General features: G+C 41.9%; 2 protein-coding genes across 3 annotated transcripts in view; one reads left to right on the top strand and one right to left on the bottom strand.

The window, feature by feature from the left end:
* The window catches only part of YEATS2 (YEATS domain containing 2), a 104,979-nt gene that overhangs the window by 54,815 nt on the left and 29,405 nt on the right, over positions 1-20,759 (bottom strand). For both annotated transcript variants that reach the window (XM_021674494.2, XM_021674493.2), the window contains 2 exons: positions 14,057-14,168; positions 2,066-2,110 (listed from right to left, as the gene is read on the bottom strand). In XM_021674494.2, the coding sequence (XP_021530169.1) occupies positions 2,066-2,110; positions 14,057-14,168 (157 nt within the window). The remainder of the gene's footprint in view (positions 1-2,065; positions 2,111-14,056; positions 14,169-20,759) is intronic.
* Positions 3,908-7,700, top strand: LOC105721043 (heterogeneous nuclear ribonucleoprotein U-like). Its single transcript, XM_064367319.1, is given in 4 exon segments — positions 3,908-3,997; positions 5,896-6,172; positions 6,175-7,056; positions 7,059-7,700. Coding segments are annotated over 4 exon segments (1,746 nt in total). The 3' UTR covers positions 7,556-7,700.

Below are 20,759 nucleotides of genomic sequence, written 5' to 3'. Positions count from 1 at the left end.
GCCCAGGAGCTCAAGACAAGCCTGGACATCACAGTGAGACCCTGTCTCTACAAAAAATAAGTAAATAAATTAGCTGGTCATGGCGGCATATGCCTATAGTCCCAGCTACTTGACAGGCTGAGGACAGATTACTTGACCCTGGGAGTTCAAAGATGCAGTCAGCCATGATTGCATCACTGCACTCCAGCCTGGATGACAGAGCAAGACCCTTTCTCAAAAATAAATAAACGAAAATAAATTATTTAAAAAAGGAAGGAAATTCCGACATATGCCTCAACATGGATGAAATTTGAGGACATTATGCAACGTGAAATAAGGCAATCACAAAAAGACACATACTATATGATTCCATTTATACGAGGTATTCTAGAGTAGTCACATCCATAGATACAGAAAGTAGACCAGCAGTTGCCAGGGCTGGGCGGGGAGGGGTTAGGAGTGGGTAGTCATTGTTTAATGGGTACAGAGTTTCAGCTCTGCAAGATGAAAACATAGTCCATCTAAAGATGGACTATGGTCATGGCTGCACAACAATATGAATGCACTTAATACCATTAGACTGTGCACTGAAAAGTGGGTACGATGGTAAATTTTGTGTTACATGGTTTTTAACCACAATTTTTAAAAAATACATGAACCAAGGCTAGGTGCAGTGGCTCATGCTTATAATCCTGGTGCTTTGGGAGGCTGAGGTGAGAGGACTGCTTGAAGCCAGGAGTTTGAGACCAGCCTGTGAGCATAGTGAGACACTGTCTCTATAACAAATTTAAAAATTAGCTGGGCATGGTAGTGCAGGGCTGTAGTCCTAGCTATTCGGAGGCTGAGGTACGAGAATCGCTGGAATCTAGGAATTCAAGGTTGCAGTGAGCCATGATTATATTATGTACTCCAAGCTGGGTGACAGAGTTTCTCAATTAGAAAAAGAAAAGAAATGAGAAGGTCAGGCACAGTGGCTCACTCCTGTAATCCCAGCACTTTGGGAGGCCAAGGTGGGTGGACTGCCTGAGGTCAGGAGTTCAAGAGCTGCCTGACTGATAGGGTGAAACTAAAAATACAAAAATTAGCTGGGCGTAACAGTGTGCGCCTGTAGTCCCGAGCTACTCAGGAGGCTGAGGCAGGAGAATCGCGTGAACCTGGGAGGCAGAGGTTGTAGTGAGCCGAGATTATGCCACTGCACTCCAGCCTGGCAACAGAGTGACATTCGGTCTCAGAAAAAAAAAAAAAAGAGAAGAAACAAAAAATGGGGTAGAGAAGTGATAGAGTTTGGCTGTGCCCCCACTCAAATCTCAACTCAAACTGTAATCCCACCCCCTCTCCCATATCGGAGGAACAGCCTGGTGGGAGGTGATCAAATCACGGGGCCTATTTCCCCTCTGCTGTTCTCATATTAGTGAGTGAGTTCTCACGAGATCTGATGGTTGAAAAGTGTGTGGAACTTCCCTCTTCGCACTCTCTCTCCTGTTGCCATGAGAAGGTGTTCACTTCCCCTTCGCCCTTCCACTGTGATTTTAAGTTTCCTGAGGCCTCCAACCCATGTTTCCTAGTAAGCCTGTGGAACTCTGAGTCAATTAAACCTCTTTTCTTCATAGATTACCCAGTCTTCAGTAGTTCTTTAGAGCAGTCTGAGAATGGACTAACACAGAAAGACAAACTTAAAAAAAACTAACACTAATTTTTTGCCCTAATTATAAATGATCGGCCAGGTGCAGTGGCTACACCTTTAATTTCAGCACTTTGGGAGGACGAGGTAGGCACATCATCAGGGGTCAGGAGTTCAAGACCAGCCTGGCCAACATGGAGAATCCCGATCTCTACTAAAAATATAAAAATTAGCTGGGCATGGTGGTGCGTGCCTGTAGTCCCAGCTACTCAGGAGGCTGAGGTAGGAGAATCACCTGAACCTGGGAGGCAGAGGTTGCAGTGAGCCAAGATCATGCCACTGCACTCCAGCCTGGGCGACAGAACGAAGACACCGTCTCAAAATAAAACAAAACAAAAAATGAAGATCAGTTTCCATCCTACTCATTCCCAGATAATAAGATAATACTGTAGGAGAAAAACCTACCGTCTCTGCTCCAAGAGTCTGCAAGCCAGTGTAAGTTCTATCCAGCTGTGGAAAGACAAAAGGGAGTGTTAAATTTCACTGCGCTTACTTACATATTATCATAGGATGCAATCTTATCTAAAGCTCTCTCACAAGTCTTCATACCATAGGACCTACTTTTTCATAATGTAAAATATAAATTCATCACTTCAATAAAAAAACTGAGTTAAATCAAAAACTTCAGACATACAGTTACTATATTTTTAATATAATTATACATTTTTAAAAACCTAAGAACAACGTAAAAACGGAAGAAGTTTTACACAAAAAGATGTTTATTGCAGCATTATCTATAACCAAACTAAAAACAATAAAAACATCCAAAATGAATTTGCAAGTAAACCATGGACCATCAATCTGTGAAATATCATGCAGCCACACAGATGAGGTTTACAAAGACTGTGTATAGATATTTTAAATGCCAGGCTTTATATATTTTAAATGCACACATTCTGTGATACGATTACATACTTGGAGTATATTTACTAAGCACTGAAAAAAATGAAATTTTAGGCAGTAGAGGCAATGCTAATGACTTCAAATATACTGGCACCATGATTTGTTTTTTGAGGAGAGAGGAGTATATGCTGATGAAATATAAACAAAAGAGTTTACAATTACACAGAAAAAGGTTAAGTTCTTATTTGTTTGTAAGTTTATATTCCACTATTTAAAAAAAAGAACTTGGCTGAGTGTGGTGGCTCACTGCCTGTAATCCCAGCACTTTGGGAGGACAAGGCAGGCAGATCGCTTGAGGTCTGGAGTTCGAGATCAGCTTGACAAACATGGAGAAACCCCATTTCTACTAAAAATCCAAAATTAGCAGGGTGTGGTGGCACATGCCTGTAATCCCAGCTACTTAGGAGGCCAAGGCAGGAGAATCACTTGAACCTGGGAGGCAGAGGTTGCAGTGAGCTGAGATCGCACCATTGCACTCCAGCCTGGGCAACAAGAGCAAAACTCTGCCTCAAAAAAAAAAAAAAAAAAGAATATAAACATACAATAAGCTTCATAGGGAAAGCTATTAAATTGGGTAGAATGCAAAGGAAAGATAAGAGAGGGAATAAATGAAGTCAGGGTAGGTTAGTGAATACAAGGTTTTAAAGGCTTAACAGAGAGGTAGATGTCAAGTCTGGCTGAGTTTCTCAGCAGCCAACAAAGAGAGGACAACTCGGTCAGTCATGAGATTTAGTGTTCACAAGATAAAAAGCAAGACAGGGTGGATAACAGTGGTTCCATGGAAGAAAGCTAGAGTTTTACTATTTAAACCTTAGCCAACAGTATGACTGCTAAAGATATATGGGCAATTTAGGTTACACCCATTTTCATAGTCTCCAGAGCATAGAAAGAATAGTCTCTCTGTAACCTGCACTGGCGTATGTTTCATTGCTGGGACCAAAATTTAAGAGGGACACTGGACAGGACAGAACCATTATCAAAACAGGAAGAGGAATTGGAAAACAAAGCATACAAGAAATGTAACAGGAACAGGTTTCACCTGGAGTAGAAATGATTTCAGGAGACATGAAGGCTATTGTCAAAGATTTTTAGAGTTCTTATAAAACAAAGTCTTATTCTGTATTACTTCAAAAATCAGAAGTCTGACATCAGGCTGAGTGGCTCACTTCTGTAATCCCAGAATTTTGTAAGGGATCCAGAAGTTCAATACTAGCCTGGACAACATGATGAAACCCTTTCTCTACAAAAAATACAAAAATTAACCAGGCGTGGTGGCATGTAGTCTCAGCTATGCAGGAGGATCTCTTGAGCCCAAGAGGTTGACGCTGCAATGAGCCATGATCCATGATCGCACTACTGCACACCACCCTGGGTGAAAAAGGGAGATCCTATCTACAAAAACGAAAAACAAAAAAACACAGCCTGGACAATATGGTGAGACCTCATCTCTACAAAAAATAAACAAACAATTAGCTAGGCATGGTGGTGCATGCCTGTGGTCCCAACTACTCAGGAGGCTGATGCGGGAGGATCGCTTGAGTCCAGGAAGTTGAGACTGCAGTGAACCGTGTTTGCACCACCGCACTCCAGCATGAGTGACAAAGCAAGATCCTGTCTCAAAAAAAAAGAAAAGAAAAGAAAAAGAAAAAAGAAACACTAGGACAAAATGACAAATGGAGTCAAGGTTTTACTAAATGGGTCAATGTGTTGTCTTGGGAAGTGCTGTGCTCCAGGGTGACGGGTGAGGAAAGATTAAATGACTACCTGTCAGAAATGCAGGATATAGAAATTTCATACATCTAGGAACTTTAAACTTTATGTAACTCTAACATTTACAGTACTTAATATTTAATGTAATATTTACAGAATCAAATACACATCATTATTTACTGCAGAATTTCAGACTACAAAGATCACTTCAGGCTTTAGTAGCCAGGAAAAGTTACATAGGAACTTGAAGAATGCAAAGAATTCAGACAAGCATCTGCTAGGGGAAAGGCATAAAAAAAGACCCAAGGAGAGAAGGCCCAAGGCACTTCTTTGGCATGAACAGACTGCCAGGGCTGGAGTAGAATGCTCATCAGGGGATTCACATGAGATAATCGAGAGGAAGTTAGCTGAGTCAAAACGTGAAGAGCCCTAAGAGCAGGCAGGGGAGTTTGCACTTGAACAGGAATTCAATTAAGTTTGCTGAAAGGGATAGCATAAAGCTTCTGCGGTTTTAAGCGGACTAATCAGATGGTGTTGTGTAGAATGCCCTATGAGGAAAGGATATAGATTTTTAAAAGCTCATCAAGAGACAACAGATTAATAGCCTAAGAATAGTGGGCGCGTTGGCTCACGCCTGTAATCCCAGCACTTTGGGAGGCCAAGGCAGATGGATCACTGGAGGCCAGGAGCTGGAGACCAGCCTGGCCAACATGGTGAAACCCTGTCTCTACTAAAAACACAAAAATTAGCCGGGCATGGTGGTACGTGCCTGCAGTCCCAGCTACTTGAGGCTGAGGCAGGAGAATTGCTTAAGCCCAGAAGGTGAAGGCTGCAGTGAGCCGGGATCATGCTATTGCATTCCAGCCTGGGTGAAAGAATATAATAATAGTGGGAAGGGCAGAGGGTGGAATGTAAAAGAGATTATGAAGAAAGAATAATGGTCTGCAACTAAACATTAGAAGAAAGAGAGAAGAAGCAAAGATGGCTCCAAACGTTAAATAAAAAATTGACAGGAAAAATAATACTGCTGTACAAATAAGGATCACATGGCTACAACACCGGTGTTAGGGTCTCAAGGCCAACACACCGCAAAACAATAAAATGATGTTTTCCAGCAAAACTGGTAAGAAACACTTTATTGTCATTTTGAAATACCGTCTCCAGTAATCTTCCACCAAAGCTCTCAGTGATATGTACAACATAAGCCGCGAGAAGTATGTAAAGAATTTCTTCTGTTTAGAGACTAGGTCTCAGCCCAGTGCAACATAAGGTAGTGTGTGCTGTGCGTGTTGGCTTAGGGTAGGTCTCAAATCTCACTTGGCCAAGTTCTTTTTTTTTATGGTGGAATATAAATTTACAAACAAATAAGAACTTAACCTTTTTCTGTGCAGGCTTGAAAGAAAGCAAAACTGGACCCTTGTCCTTTGTTTTTTCCCCTCCCTTCCCCCTTCCCTTCCCTTCCCCCTTTTCCCTTCCCCCTTCCCCCTTCCCTTCTTTCTTTTGATGGATTTTTGCTCTGTCCCCCAGGCTGGAGTTCAGTGGCACTACTGGCTCACTGCAACCTCCACCTCCTGGGTTCAAGTGATTCTCCTGCCTCAGTCTCCTGAGTATCTGGAAAACAGAACAGAAAGGCGGAGATAAAAAAGAGAGGTGTTCAAAGACCAGGAGAAGATCATGGCCGTGGATATTTTGAGTACATTGAAGAGAACAAGTATGGCAGAGCCAAATCTCCTCAGCCACCTGTTGAAGAAGATGAAAACTTCGATGACACAGTGGTTTGTCTTGATACTTATAACTGTGATCTGCATTTTAAAATATCAAGAGATCGTCTCAGTGTTTCTTCCTTTACAATGGAGAGTTTCGCCTTTCTTTGGGTTGGAGGAAGAGCGTCTTATGGTGTGTAAAAGGCAAAGTGTGTTTTGAGATGAAGGTTACAGAGAAGATCCCAGTAAGGCATTTATATACAAAAGATATTGACATACATGAAGTTCATACTGGCTGGTCACTAACTACAAGTGGAATGTTACTTGGTGAAGAAGAATTTTCTTACGGATATTCTCTAAAAGGAATAAAAACATGCAACTGTGAGACTGAAGATTATGGAGAAAAGTTTGATGACAATGATGTGATTACATGTTTTGCTAACTTTGAAAGTGACGAAGTAGAACTCTCCTATGCTAAGAATGGACAGGATCTTGGCACTGTCTTCAAAATCAGTAAAGAAGTTCTTGCTGGATGGCCACTCTTTCCGCATGTTCTCTGCCATAACGGTGCAGTTAAACTTAATTTTGGTCAGAAGGAAAAGCCGTATTTTCTAATACCTAAAGAGTATACTTTTATCCAGAATGTCCCCTCAGAGGATCGAGTTAGAGAACCAAAAGGGCCTGAAGAGAAGAAAGATTGTGAAGTTGTGATGACGATTGGCTTGCCAGAAGCTGGAAAAACTACCTGGGTTACTAAGCATGCAGCAGAAAATCCAGGGAAATACAACACTCTTGGAACAAATACTATTACGGATAAAATGGTGGTGGCAGGTTTTAAGAAGCAAATGGCAGATACTGGAAAACTGAACACATTGTTGGAGAGAGCCCCACAGTGTCTTGCGAAATTTATTAAGATTGCTGCTGGAAAGAAGCGAAATTTTATTCTGGATCAGACAAATGTGTTTGCTGTTGCCCAGAGAAAAATGTGCCTGTTTGCAGGCTTCCAGCGAAAAGCTGTTGTAGTTTGCCCAAAAAATGCAGACTATAAGCAAAGAACACAGAAGAAAGCAGAAGTAGAGGGGAAGACCTACCAGAACATGCGGTCCTCAAAATGAAAGGAAACTTTACCCTCCCAGAGGTAGCTGAGTGCTTTGATGAAATAACCTATGTTGAACTTCACAAAGAAGCAGCCCAAAAGCTTTTGGAGCAATATAAGGAAGAAAGCAAACAGGCTCTTCCACCAGAAAAGAAACAGAACACTGGCTCAAAGAAAAGCAATAAAAATAAGAGTGGCAAGAATCAGTTGAACAGAGGTGGTGGCCATAGAGGATGTGGAGGATTCAATATGCATGGTGGAAATTTCAGAGGAGGAGCCCCTGGGAATCGTGGCGGATATAATAGGAGGGGCAATGTGTCACAGAGAGGTGGCGGTGGCGGTGGAGGTGGAGGTGGTGGAATCCGCTATCCATACCCTCGTGCTCCTGTTCTTCCTGGCCGTGGTAGTTATTTAAACAAAGGGAACTACAACAGAGGTGGAATGCCCAACAGAGGGAACTACAACCAGAACTTCAGAGGATGAGGAAACAATCGTGGCTACAAAAATCAATCTCAGGGCTACAACCAGTGGCAGCAGGGTCAATTCTGGGGTCAAAAGCCATAGAGTCGGCATTATCACCAAGGATATTATTGAATACCCAAATAAAATGAACTGATACATATTCCTCCAAAACCTTAAAAAAAAAAAAAAAGAAAGCAAAACTGGCTGGGCGTGGTGGCTCACACCTGTAATCCTAATACTTTAGGAGGCCGAGGCAGGTGGCTCGCCTGAAGTCAGAAGTTCAAGACCAGCCTAGCCAACATGGTGAGATCCCATCTCTACTAAAAATACAAAAAAATTAGCCAGGAGTGGTGGCATGCGCCTGTAATCACAGCTATTTGGGAGTCTGAAGCAGAAGAACCGCTTGAACTGGGAGAAGGTTGCAGAGCCGAGATTGCACCACTGCACTCCAGCCTGGGCTACAAAGCGAGACTCTGTCTCAAACAAAACAAAACTATTTTAAGACCTTCCTCTAAGTAACAGGATAGTACTCGACCCCTATCAACAAAGTGGCTGTATGCTCTTTTATTTGGTTTCAGTGCTTCTCTGAGGTCATAAGGCAACCTAGTCTTACGATAATCTCTGGAAAAGAACTGAAACCTTAAGTTAAGCAGTACCACCTACCACCAATGGAAGGGAAATTTCAGCATGCCTTAAGGTTGAAAAAGGTGCATTTGTAGAAGAAAGGGAATGAAAAAGGAATTCTACAAATATGCTCAGCTTTAGTTAGCCCAGTTTTGGAAGCCAATAATGGGAACAATGTGATAAACCACAAAGTAAGGGTGCTTTGGAGATGTCCAGTATTAGGATGATGTCACATGTAGAGAAAATGTACATGAAACTATAATACTATAAAAAGGGCCTAAGGGAACACTAAGCAATGGTCTTTCCACTATAAAAATTAAATATGGGCTAGGCAAGGTGGCTCATGCCTGTAATCCCAGCACTTTGGGAGGCTGAGGCGGGTAGATTGCTTCAGCCCAGGAGTTTGAGACCATCCTGGGCAACACAGCGAAACTCCATCTGTACAAAAAATAAAAATTAGCCAGGTGTAGTGGCATGCGCTTGTAGTCCCAGCTACCTGGGAGGCTTAGGCAGGAGGATCACCTGAGCCTGAGGTGGTCATGGATGCAGTGACCTGTGATCATGCCACTGCACTCTAGCCTGGGCAACAGTGAGACTCTGTCTCAAAAAAGTAAAAAACAAATGTTTATTTACATAAAATTGCAAAAATATTAGAGAAAACAAACCAAAAAGAAGGCATGAGAAATTGCTCACAATGTCATTACTTCAATTACCCCCACATTTTGGTATATTTCTTTCATTTTTTTTCCTACCTTTCAAAGATCGTGGTTCACCTCACGTACATACAGTTTTGTATAAACATACCTCAGAGATAACTGCAGATTCAATTCTAGACTACTGCAATAAAGCAAGTCATAATGAATTTGTTTCCCACTGTTTATAAAAGTTATGTTTATACTACGCTATAGTCTATTAGGTATGGAATAGCATAATGTCTAACAAAATAATGTACATACCTTCATTTTAAAGTATTTTATTGCTAAAAAGCACTAATGATCACCTGAACCTTTAGGGAATCATCGTTTTGTTGGTGGAGGGTCCTGCCTTAATGTTGATGGCTGTTTGTTGAAGATTTGGGTGGCTGTGGCAATTTCTTAAAACAAGACAACAATGAAGTTTGCTGCCTGAACTGACTCTTCCTTTTATGAAAGATTTCTGTGTAGCATGCAATGCTGTTTCGACAGCGTTTTACCCACGAGAGAAGTTCTTTAAGAACTGGAGTCAATTGTTTATTCTAAATCTTCTGTTGTCAATTTCAACAGTGTCCACAGTATCATCACCAGGAGTGGATTCCATCTCAAGAAGCCACTTACTTTCTTATCCATAAGAAGCAAATCCTCTGCTGAGCGCGGTGGCACATGCCTGTAATCCTAGCACTTTGGGAGGCCGAGGTGGGTGGATCACAAGGTCAAGAGATCGAGACCATCCCGGTCAACATGGTGAAACCTCGTCTCTACTGAAAATACAAAAAATTAGCTGGGCATGGTGGCGCACGCCTGTAGTCCCAGCTACTCAGGAGGCTGAGGCAGGAAAATTGCTTGAACCCAGGAGGCGGAGGTTGCAGTTAGCCAAGATTGCGCCATTACACGCCAGCCTGGGTAACAAGAGCGAAACTCAGTCTCCAAAAAAAAAAAAAAAGAAGCAGCAAATCCTCATGCATTCAAGTTTAATCATAAAATTGCAGCAATTCAGTCATGTCTTCAGGCTCTACTTTCTAATTCTTGTACTCTTGCTATTTCCACCATATCTGCAGCTAGTTCCTCCACTGAAGTCTTGAACTTAAGTCATCCATGGGGTTGGAACCAATTTCTTTCAAACCCCTGTTAATGTTGCCACTCTGACCGCCTCTCACGAATCACAGATGTTCTCAATGGCATCTGGAATGGTTAGTCCTTTCCAGAAGGTTTTCAATTTACTTTGACCAAATCCTTCTGAGAAATCACCATCTATGACATCTATAGCCTTATAAAATATATTTTTTTCTTTTCCTTTTGTTTTGTCTTTTTTTTTTTTGAGACAGGGGCTTTCTCTGTCACCTAAGCTGGAGGGCAGTGGCTTGATCATGGCTCACAGTAGCCTCAACCTCCTGGGATCATGAAGCTGATCCTCCCACCACAGCCTCCCAAGTAGCTGGGACTACAGGCATGTGCCCCATGCCTGGCTAATTTATTTATTTATTTTTTTGTAGAGACGAGGTCTTACTATGTTGCCCAGGCTGGTCTCCTGGGCTCACACGATCATTCTGCCGTGGCCTCCCAAAGTGCAGGTATTATAGGCATGAGCCACCATACCTGGCCACAAAATACATTTCTTAAAACAGGAAGACTTGAATGTCGAAATTACTCCTTGATGGAATGGATGCTGTGTTAGCAGCATGAACATAACATTAATCTCCTTGTATATCTCCATCAGAGATTTTTATCTTTGAGATGGAGTCTTGCTCTGTCACCCAGGCTGGAGTGCAGTGGCACGATCTCGGCTCACTGCAACCTTCGCCTCCCAGGTTCAAGTGATTCTCCTGTCTTAGCCTCCCAAGGAGCTGGAACTACAAGCATGAGCCACCATTCCCAGCTACCTTTTGTATTTTCAGTAGAGACAGGGATTCACCATGTTCGCTAGGGTGATCTTGAACTCCTGGCCTCAAGTGACCCACCCATCTCAGCCTCCCAAAGTGCTGGGATTACAGGCATGACTATAATCCCAACAGAGAGAGACAGAGCGAGACTCTGTCTCAAAAAAAAAAAAAATTGTTTTTTAGTAAACCATGCTATAAACAGATGTGTTGTCATCCAGGCTTTGTTGTTCCATTTATAAAGCACAGGGAGAGTAGATGTAACATCATTATTAAGGACCATAAGATTTACTGGATGGTAAATGAGTACTGATAAAAAATTTAAAGTTACCAGCTGTGGTTGGGCTCTGGCTCATGCCTGTAATCCCAGCCCTTTGGGAAGCTGAGGCAGGTGGATCACTTGAGGTCAGGAGTTTGAGACCAGCCAGGACAACATGGTGAAATCTTATCTCTACTAAAAATACAAAAAGTATCTAGATGTGGTGGCAGGCGCCTCTAATCCCAGCTACTTGGGAGGCTGAGGTGGGAGGACTGCTTGAGCCCGGGAGGCAGAGGTTGCAGTGAGCCGAGATCACACCACTATACTTCAGCCTGGGTGACAGAGCAACAGTCTGTCTCAACAAATAAAAATAAATAAAGCCACCAGGTACATTAACCCCTAACAAGACAGTCAACCCTGTGCTCTGAAGCCAGGCACTGACTTCTCCTCTCTAGCTATGAAGTCCTAGATGGGCTCTTCTTCCAACAGAAGCCTGTTTCATCTCCAGTGAAAACCTGTTGTTTAGTGTAGCCACATTCATCAATGATCTTGGCTGGGTGTTCTGGGTAACTGCAGCTTCTTCTTCAGCACTTGCTGCTTCACCTTGCACTTGTATATTATGGAGACAGTCTTTCTTTAAACCTCACGAACCAGAGAACGATCCCAGCAACCTGACCACAGCTCGCCTTTCCTGGACACCATGAACCACACTGTCCAAACCTTCTTCACTCCTGCCAACACGGACCGTCCCCCCAACTATGAGATGCTGAAGGAGGAGCATGAGGTGGCTGCGCTGGGGGCACCCCACAACCCAGCTCCCCTGACATCCACCGTGATCCACATCCGCAGCAAGACCTCCGTGCCCACGTCGTCTGGTCCCTGTTCAACACCCTTTTCAGGAACTCTGCTGCCTGGGCTTCATAGTGGTCGCCTACTCCGTCAAGTCCAGGGACAGGAAGATGTCTGGCGACCTGACCATGGCCCAGGCCTACGCCTCCACCGCCAAGTGCCCGAACGTCTGGGCCCTGAATTTGGGCATCTTCATGACCATTCTGCTTATCATCATCCCAATACTGATTCTGCAAGCATATCGATAGATCAAGAGGAATCATCAAGGCCAGGGGCTCTGCCCATGACCTGTTTCCCAAGTACTCCCTGCCCCTTCCATTCCTTGCCCTGCCCCCAAGCCGAGCCCTGTATCACTCCTTTATCCTCACATACCTTTCTACAATGGCATTCAATAAAGTGCACATGTTCCTGGTTAAAAGAAAAAAGAAAGAAAAAACCTCACGAGCCAACATCTGCTAGCTTCAAACTTTTTTCTGACCCTTCCTCACCCCTCTCAGCCTTCACAGAATTGAAGAGTTAGGGCTTTGCCCTAGATTAGGCTTTGGCTTAAGGGAACATTATGGCTGGTTTGATCTTCTATACAGATCACCGAGACTTCCTCCATATCAGCAAGAAGGCTGTTTTGCTTTCTGATCATTTGCGTGTTCACTGGAATAGCACTTTTGATTTCCTTTAGTAACTTTTCCTTTGCATTCACAACTTGGCTGTTTGGCACAAGAGGCCTCGCTTTTAGCCTATCTTGGCTTTCAACATGTTTTTTCACTGAGCTTAATCCTTTCTAGCTTTTAAAGTGAGAGATATGTGACTCTTCCTTCTACTTCAACTCTTGGAAGCCATTATAAAGTTATTCATTGGTCTAATTTCAATACTGTTGTTCTCAGAGAATAGGAAGGTCCAAAAAGAGGGAAAGAGATGGGAAACCACTGGTTGCTGGAGCAGTCAGAATCCATACAACACAGGTCAATTAAGTTCCTCCTCCTGTATGAGCATGGTTTGCCATGCCCCAAAATCATAAGAGTAACATCAAAGACCACTGATCATAGGATCATCCAAACAGACATAATAATAAAAAAGTTTAAAATATTTCAGGAATTACCAAAATGTGACAGAGAGACACTAATGAGCACATGATATTGGAAAAATGGTGCTCACAGACTTGTCTGATACAGGGCTGCCACAAACCTTCAATTTTTAAAAAATAAAGTATCTACTGAACGCAATAAGCAAAGTGCAATGAAACAAAGTATGCCCATAGCCTGCATTTCACTTCCTAAAGGGCAGTTCTCCCCATGGACAGAAAACACTTCCTAAGGTATAATTTACAATGGCTGCATCATAAACCATGGCTATAGCTATCATTAAAGGATTTCTTATAATACCAAAGTATTACAATCTTGCATAGTACTTTATAACTTCCAAAACATGCTCACTTCTATCTTTACAGACAAACATTATTTGCCCCACTTTATAGAAAAGTAAATAGATTTTTAAAAGATTTCAGTAACTTAGCCCCAAGAAACACATTGATGGTGAGGTCTGATCAAAGATTCATGTCTTCTGATTATCTGACCATTTTGTTCATCTTTTTATAGGATATACATTACCTGTAAAGCGATTCTCCAACCATCAGAGGGCAAAGTAGTATTGTAGCAGTAAGCATAACACACTCAAAATACTATCTCCTCCTCCCACTATTCTTAGCCACTTCTTGCAGAAGACCTAACAGGACTACTCTGAATACAGTTGACCCTTGAACATGGGTTTGAACTGCAAAGATTCACTTATGCATGGAGTTTCCTCCACCTCTGCCACCCGAGGCAACAAGACCAACCCCTCCCATTCCTTAGCCTACTCAATGTGAAGACGGTGAGGATAAAGACCTTCAAGATGATCCACTTCCACTTAATGAATAGTAAATATATGTTCTATTCCTTATGATTTTCTTAGTAACAGTTCTTTTCTCCAGCTTACTTAATTATCAGAATAGTCTATAATACATATAACATGCAAAATACGTGTTAACTGACTATTTATATTATTAGTAAGGCTTGCAGTGAACAGCAGGCTTTTAATAGCAAAGTTTTGGGGGAGGGGGAGTCAAAAGTTGTATGTGAATTTTTTATTGTGAGGAGGCCCTTAACCCCTATGTTGTTCAAGAATCAACTGTAGCTGGTAAAAAGAGACTTCAAAACGACAGAGCAATGTTTTGTTACAATACCTTCAGATTATGTATGATATCTATCCGCTTGTTCTGGCTGTCCTTAAAGTGAACTTGAACTCTGACGGGAAACTCACCCCAGCCTCTTCTGGTCAGGTGAAAAGGAGGTTCTCTATGGAAAAGCAGATATTAACACATTCATCCACGTTCACTCTCTTATCCTACACAAGACAAGTTTTCTGACAACAGACAAATCAGAAATTCACTTTGTTCTGAGAATCATTTAGGTTTCCTCATTTAAAACTAAATCAACAAGTTGAATTTTGCTAAAATGCTAAATTATAAAAATTCAACTCAAAGCTCTGTTAAACTTTCAATTACTTAACACTAAGAGCTAGAGTAAACTTAGACCATATAATCCAATGTCATTTCATAGATGAGCGATCTAAGGCCATCTGATAAATGTCACTAGAGAGCCAGCATCCTTAATTGGCATTTGACAGATACAGGCCATGGGGTAACCATTCCCTACCCTAAACCCTCATATTTATTCCACCAGAGGCAGAAACAAAATAAATCATGAACACGCTCAACTGAAAGTGCCAATATATTTGAAACTCTCTGACAAGAAGACGTAAACAAAGATAATATGTTCACAACATCACCTTCCCTGAACAGTGACTATGACCGATTTTAGTGGGCAGAGAGGAATGTGTGTGTATGCTAACTAGACTGGAGAATTCTCAGCACAATGTAATTTGTGAAGGAAAGAAAAGGCGGGGGAAATTGACAGAAAAGAAAAGCAAACTGGTGATGGGCACATGAGGGTCCATTATACTCTTTACTTTCGTGTATGTTTGAAATTTTCCACTGTAAAAAATTTAGAAATTTAATTGAGATATCTTTAAGTACTCAAAACAATACGGTTTAAGTCCATAGGGAAGAGAAAGAATGTTTTTAACATGAAAACATTTGTTATGCACCCTGGCTTAGAATTATTGTAATGAGAGAAGTTATCAAAATTACAAGGAGGTAGGGCGCAGCAGCTCACGCCTACCATCCCAACACTTTGGGAGGCCATGACAATTGCCTGAAGCCGGGGGTGGAGGCTGCAGTGAGCTGAAATCACACCACTGCACTCCAGCCTAGGTGACAAAGCGAGACTTTATCTCAAAAAAAAAAAAAAAAAATTACAAGGAGAAAGAAACTCAACAGATAGTGTTTTTGGAAAATTGAATTCAGTAAGTGCAGAGTACAAGAACGCAACCTGATAGGCACCTAACGGATGTGAATTAACAAACACAGAGTGAGGAGCTCACCATGGAGCCTGAGTCAGGAAAAAGCCCTGCGCATGAGGGTAGCCTAGAAAGCAGAGGAATTAATAAATACCTTACAAACCAGAGAGAAAAGAAAGCAAAGCAAAGCAAAGCAAACGAGAGTGCCCTGGATGGAAGAAACCAGCTGCACAGGAGCAAAGAGAAGCAGCTGTGATGTGGGTATAGATTCAGGCTTGGGGGCAAATGAGAAGGCCAAGACAGTCTGAAATGAGACCCACAGCCAGAGGTACAGGAGAGCCTAGAGGCATGGTGGACTTGAGAAGAGTAAATTAATGGCAATTCTACTGATGCTAAGTTTGCTCATTTAAATTCCAGCAAAGCTAAATGGTAAGTCTAAACGCATTTTGCAATATGCCTCAATCACGCTGAAAACTGAACTTCTCTCACAATGAATATGATAAATTAGGGACGTTTCTCAAGGCATGTACACGGCCTAACCTTTAGTGAACAGACAGGAAAGACTGCTGCCAGAGAAGACAAACAGTGCAAAGTCAGGAAAAATGAACAATGCTTTTTAACAGGAAATTCCTCCATAAACATATTTTTAAAAGAAAAAAAAAAAAAAAACCTAAGACCTACAACAACATTATTTATGGAAATGTTATACTTCAAAAGATGTTACTTCATACAATAAAGGACTGCCTCCCCTGAACAAACTTCAGTATTACTAGATTCCTCATAGAAGGTGAAATAAATCAGTGACACCAAGAGAGAGAAAAGTAAGACTATGGGGATTAAACAAAAATGGCTCTATTGGAAATACAGAATGGAGGACAACTCCTTGCTCAACTAATTTATTCAAATGGCCAATCATTCTTTTTTTTTTTTTTCCAGACAGAGTCTCACTTTGTTGCCAGGCGACAGGCTGGAGTGCAGTGGCATGATCTCGGCTCACTGCAACCTCCACGTCCCGGGTTCAAGTAATTCTCCTGCCTCAGCCTCCCGAGTAGCTGAGACTACAGGCACACACCACCACGCCCAGCTAATTTTTGTGTTTTTAGTAAAGACAGGGTTTCACCATGTTGGCCAGGATGGTCTAGATCTCTTGACCTTGTGATCTGCCTGCCTCAGCCTCCCAAAGTGCTGGGATTACAGGCGTGAGCCACGACACCCGGCCCAATCACTCCTTTTTTTTTTTTTTTTCCCCACACAGAGTCTCACTCTGTAGAGACAGGGTTTCACTATCTCGGCCAGGCTGGTCTCGAACTCCTGACCTCAGGTGATCCGCCTGCGTTGGCCTCCCAAAGTGCTGGGATTATAGATGTGAGCCACCATGCTTGGCCTGAGTGTTTGATTTTTAAGAGCCAAGATCACACCACTGCACTCCAGCCACGCAACAGAGGGAGACTCTGTCTCAAAAAAATAAAAAATTAAAATTAAAAAAAGGAATACAGGTAAAACTGGAGTATGCCAAAGACCATAACCTGAATGGCAAAGGAACACAAAACAAAGTCACATGAGTGACAACTGAAAGAAATATGGATAAGACCCAATAACTGCTTTCAAATATCTAAACAACTGCACAAGGAAAAGGGATGATGATGATTCTGGGTGGTACACAAGGCATATGAAAAGCTTAATGTTTAGAAGTCAGAGAAGTTCAATCTCTGCTCAATATAATTAAAAACTTCCAAACAAAAACAGCCACCTCCAAATGGAATGGTCTGTTTAATGAATTCAATAATTCACTCAGTATCAAACATGAAATGAGGCTGGGTACATGGCTCACGCCTGTAATCCCAGCACTTTGGGAAGCCAGAGCGGGAGGATTGCTTGAGGCCAGGAGTTCGAGACCAGCCTGGGTAAAAAAATTAGCCGGACATAGGTGGCACATGCCTATAGTCCTAGCTACTCAGGAGGCTGAAATTGGAGGATAGCTTGAGCCCAGGAGTTCGAGGCTGCAGTGAGCTATAATCATGGCACTGTATTCCCACCTGGGTGACAGAGCAAGACTCTGTCTCTAAAAAAAAAAATAAACAAAATTTTAAAAAACACAAAATGAGCATTTACTACATGCTAGGAACTATGCTAGACCCTGGGGATTTTGTTTTTTGTTTTGAGACAGAGTCTGGCTCTGTTGCCCAGACTGGAGTGCAATGGCGCAATCCTGGCTCACTGCAACCTCTGCCTCCCAGGTTAAAGCAACTCTCCTGACTTCCTGCCTCAGCCTCCTAAGTACCTGGGTCTACAGGCACGCACCACTGTGCTTGACTAATTTTTTTTTTTTTTTTTTTTTTTTGTATTTTTAGTAGAGACGGGGTTTCACCAAGTTGGCCAGGCTGGTCTTGAAAACTCTTGACCTTTTGATCCACCTGCCTCAGCATCCCAAAGTGCTGGGATTACAGGCGTGAGCCACCTTGTACAGCGGACTCTGGGGATATTAAGACAAGATAAGGTCCCAAACATCAAGAAGCTGTAAATCTGGTGAGACATACATGTAAATGAACAAATGTAGTAATCAACTTATATTCATTACCTGCTATTAAAAACCAGAGAGCTATGGGGGATCACAGCACATAATTTCTCCAGGAGTTTTAAACACCAGAAGCACATAAGCAATAATCTCTTTTAAAATACTATTTAAAAATCGGCGAGCATGGTGGCTCACACCTGAAATCCCAGCACTCTGGGAGGCCAAGGCAGGTGGATCACGAGGTCAGGAGATCAAGACCATCCTGGCCAACATGGTGAAACCCTGTCTCTACTAAAAATACTATATACTATCTATATAAACTATTGCTAAACTATAAAATATTGTTAAAATCCCAACCATTCAAGTAAACAGTCATTCACTGTAATTTAACCTGTGGAAGAAAGTGAGACAAGAAAAGATTCATTGAGGAACTAGCTTCTGATTGACATCTTGAAGGATAAAGAGCAGATTTTCAGGCCGGGCGAGGTGGCTCACGTCTGTAATCCCAGCACTTTGGGAGGCAGAGGCAGGTGGATCTCCTGAGGTCAGGAGTTTGAGACCAGCCTGGCCAACATGGAGAAACCCCATCTCTACTAAAAATACAAAATTAGCCAGGCGTGGTAGCACATGCCTATAATCCCAGCTACTCGGTAGGCTGAGGCAGGAGAATCGCTTGAACCTGGGAGGCAGAGGTTGCGGTGACCAGAGATCGCGCCACTGCACACTCCAGCCTGGGCAACAAGAGCAAAACTCCATCTCAAAAACAAACAAACAAAAAGCAGATCTTCAGATGGCCACACTGTATATGCGTGTGCAAACGTGTGAGTATGCATGCGTGTGTGTATGAAAACAGACGACAGGGAGAAAGATGGTATTCCAGGCAAAGAAAACAACTGTATGTCACTAGTCGTTTTCTAGGAGAGGCTGCATGCTGAGGTTGGTTGTAGAAGGGCATTTCTGAAAGGATTACATCAGGTATAGAGTTAAACCAAATTACAGACAAGGTCTTTCCAACACCAATGTTTGAAAGCCTATGAATCAAACTGCTTCTTTACCAAGTAAACTTTATTACTAGAATAAAATAGAGTATCAACACTTTTCTGAGGCTCTTCCCAGTGAAATATATCAAGAAAATGAAGGAAGTTTTATAAATAGTAATAAAAGAAAAAAAATCTTATTTGCATTAAAAAACTACTACACTGATCCTCTTGAGTAGACAGGAGAGAGAAAGACCCAATATCATTAAAAATGTGAAAATTAATCATTAATTCAGTGCAATTCCAATCTGTACCTTGACAATTTGATTCTAAGCTAATCTAGAAAAATATATATACTCAAGAATGACCAAAAAAAGTTTAAAATAATAATAATGAGTAGAATATAATCTATCAGATATCAGAATATGTTATCAAGCAATTACAATTACAATAGTATAGCACTGTTACAGGGGTAGTTATTAAAAGTCTAGAATAGGATCCATGCTTGCAAGGGAATTTAGTGTGTATCAGATGCAGGGAAAGGATGGATCAACTGATAACCATGATAATTATTATGAAGATAAACATACTGTACCTACCTACAAAAATCTTATTTCCAAATATTCCACTTTCTGACCACCAAGCCCATCTTTCCAGTTTCACCCCAATCCAACTATTATTTGACTTCATGGAGATGTCTATTTCTTGCTCACAAAACTTTTCACCAGCCATCACTGCTCTTACATAGGTATCTTCTCTCCCTACTCAGCTTAGATTCTATGATGTATCACTACAATAACCTAAGCATCCAAGTGAAGAAATCAAAGAACCAAGAGACAAGGGTTTTGGATGAATTGTCTCTATGTATGCAAAGTCCTTAAGAATGACAGCAAGAGTTATGATAGAGAGGAAATCAGCAAACCAGGTGTTGAAACCGTTGCCCCTTTTCCAAAAAGCCTCAACTCCTTTTAGGCTGCTGCTCCTCCTCTGTTGCAATTATCCACTAATTTCCCCAGTCATCCTTGGCAGAGAGAGGTGGTCCGGAGGCCATAAATACTATCGAGGAAGACACTCATCCCACCCTTAGGCGCAATGGTGTGTGTGAGAAAAAAACAGCCACCAACACTTGAAAGGGTTAAAAAAGAGCAGAGTTTTCAGGAGGCAGCCATGTTTTAAGAGTTGGGGGTGAAGCAAGGCTCTGAACAGAGCAGAGAACAGAGATCTCACTGATAATAACCAACAACAACTTACACAGTGAACGTATACAATTAATATGGGTCAGGCGTGGTGGCTCATGCCTGTAATCTCAGCACTTTGGGAGGCCCAGGCAGGCAGAGTGCTTGAGCTCAGGAGTTCAAGACCAGTCTAGCCAACATGGCAAAACTCCATTTCTACAAAATATACAAAAATTAGCCAGGCGTGGTGGTGTGCACCTGTAATCACAGCTACATGGAAGGCTGAGGCACGAGAACTGCTTGAACCCAGGAGGTGGAGGTTGTAATGAGTCAAGATCATTCCACTGCACTCCAGCCTGGATGACAGAGCGAGACTCTGCCCCCCACCAAAAAAAACACCCACAATTAATGTGTATATGTGTAACATCATATAAAGATGTAAAGAATACACCTAAATGATACAAGCAAAGTTCCCAAAATATATATAATCATTCCATCTTGGTGAAGTAAGAATAACAACAAACAACTATACTACATTAAAATATGTACAGAAGAAATACGATTGGCAGTTACTTCTGAAGACAGTGAGATCATGGGGAACTTTCAACATTAATTAGCCTATAGTGTTAGAATACTATATTTAATTCTGCTATATTCTGATATTCATAAAAAGAAATAATTTCTTTTCTTCCCTTTTCTTTTCTTTTTGAAACGGAGTTTCTCTCTTTCACCCAGGCTGGAGTGAAGTGGCGTGAAGTCTGCTCACTTTAACTATGCCTACCGGGTACAAGCCATTCTTGTGCCTCAGAATCCTAAGTAGCTGGGATCACAGGCACCCACCATCATGCCCAGCTAATTTTC

This window comes from Aotus nancymaae, unplaced genomic scaffold, assembly GCF_030222135.1.
Source record: "Aotus nancymaae isolate 86718 unplaced genomic scaffold, 86718_ANA_hifiasm-v0.15.2.pri h1tg000067l, whole genome shotgun sequence".
Taxonomy (NCBI): Eukaryota; Metazoa; Chordata; class Mammalia; order Primates; family Aotidae; genus Aotus; species Aotus nancymaae.
The sequence above is the reverse complement of the archived record's forward strand: the minus strand, read 5'-3'. Positions and strand labels throughout refer to the sequence as shown.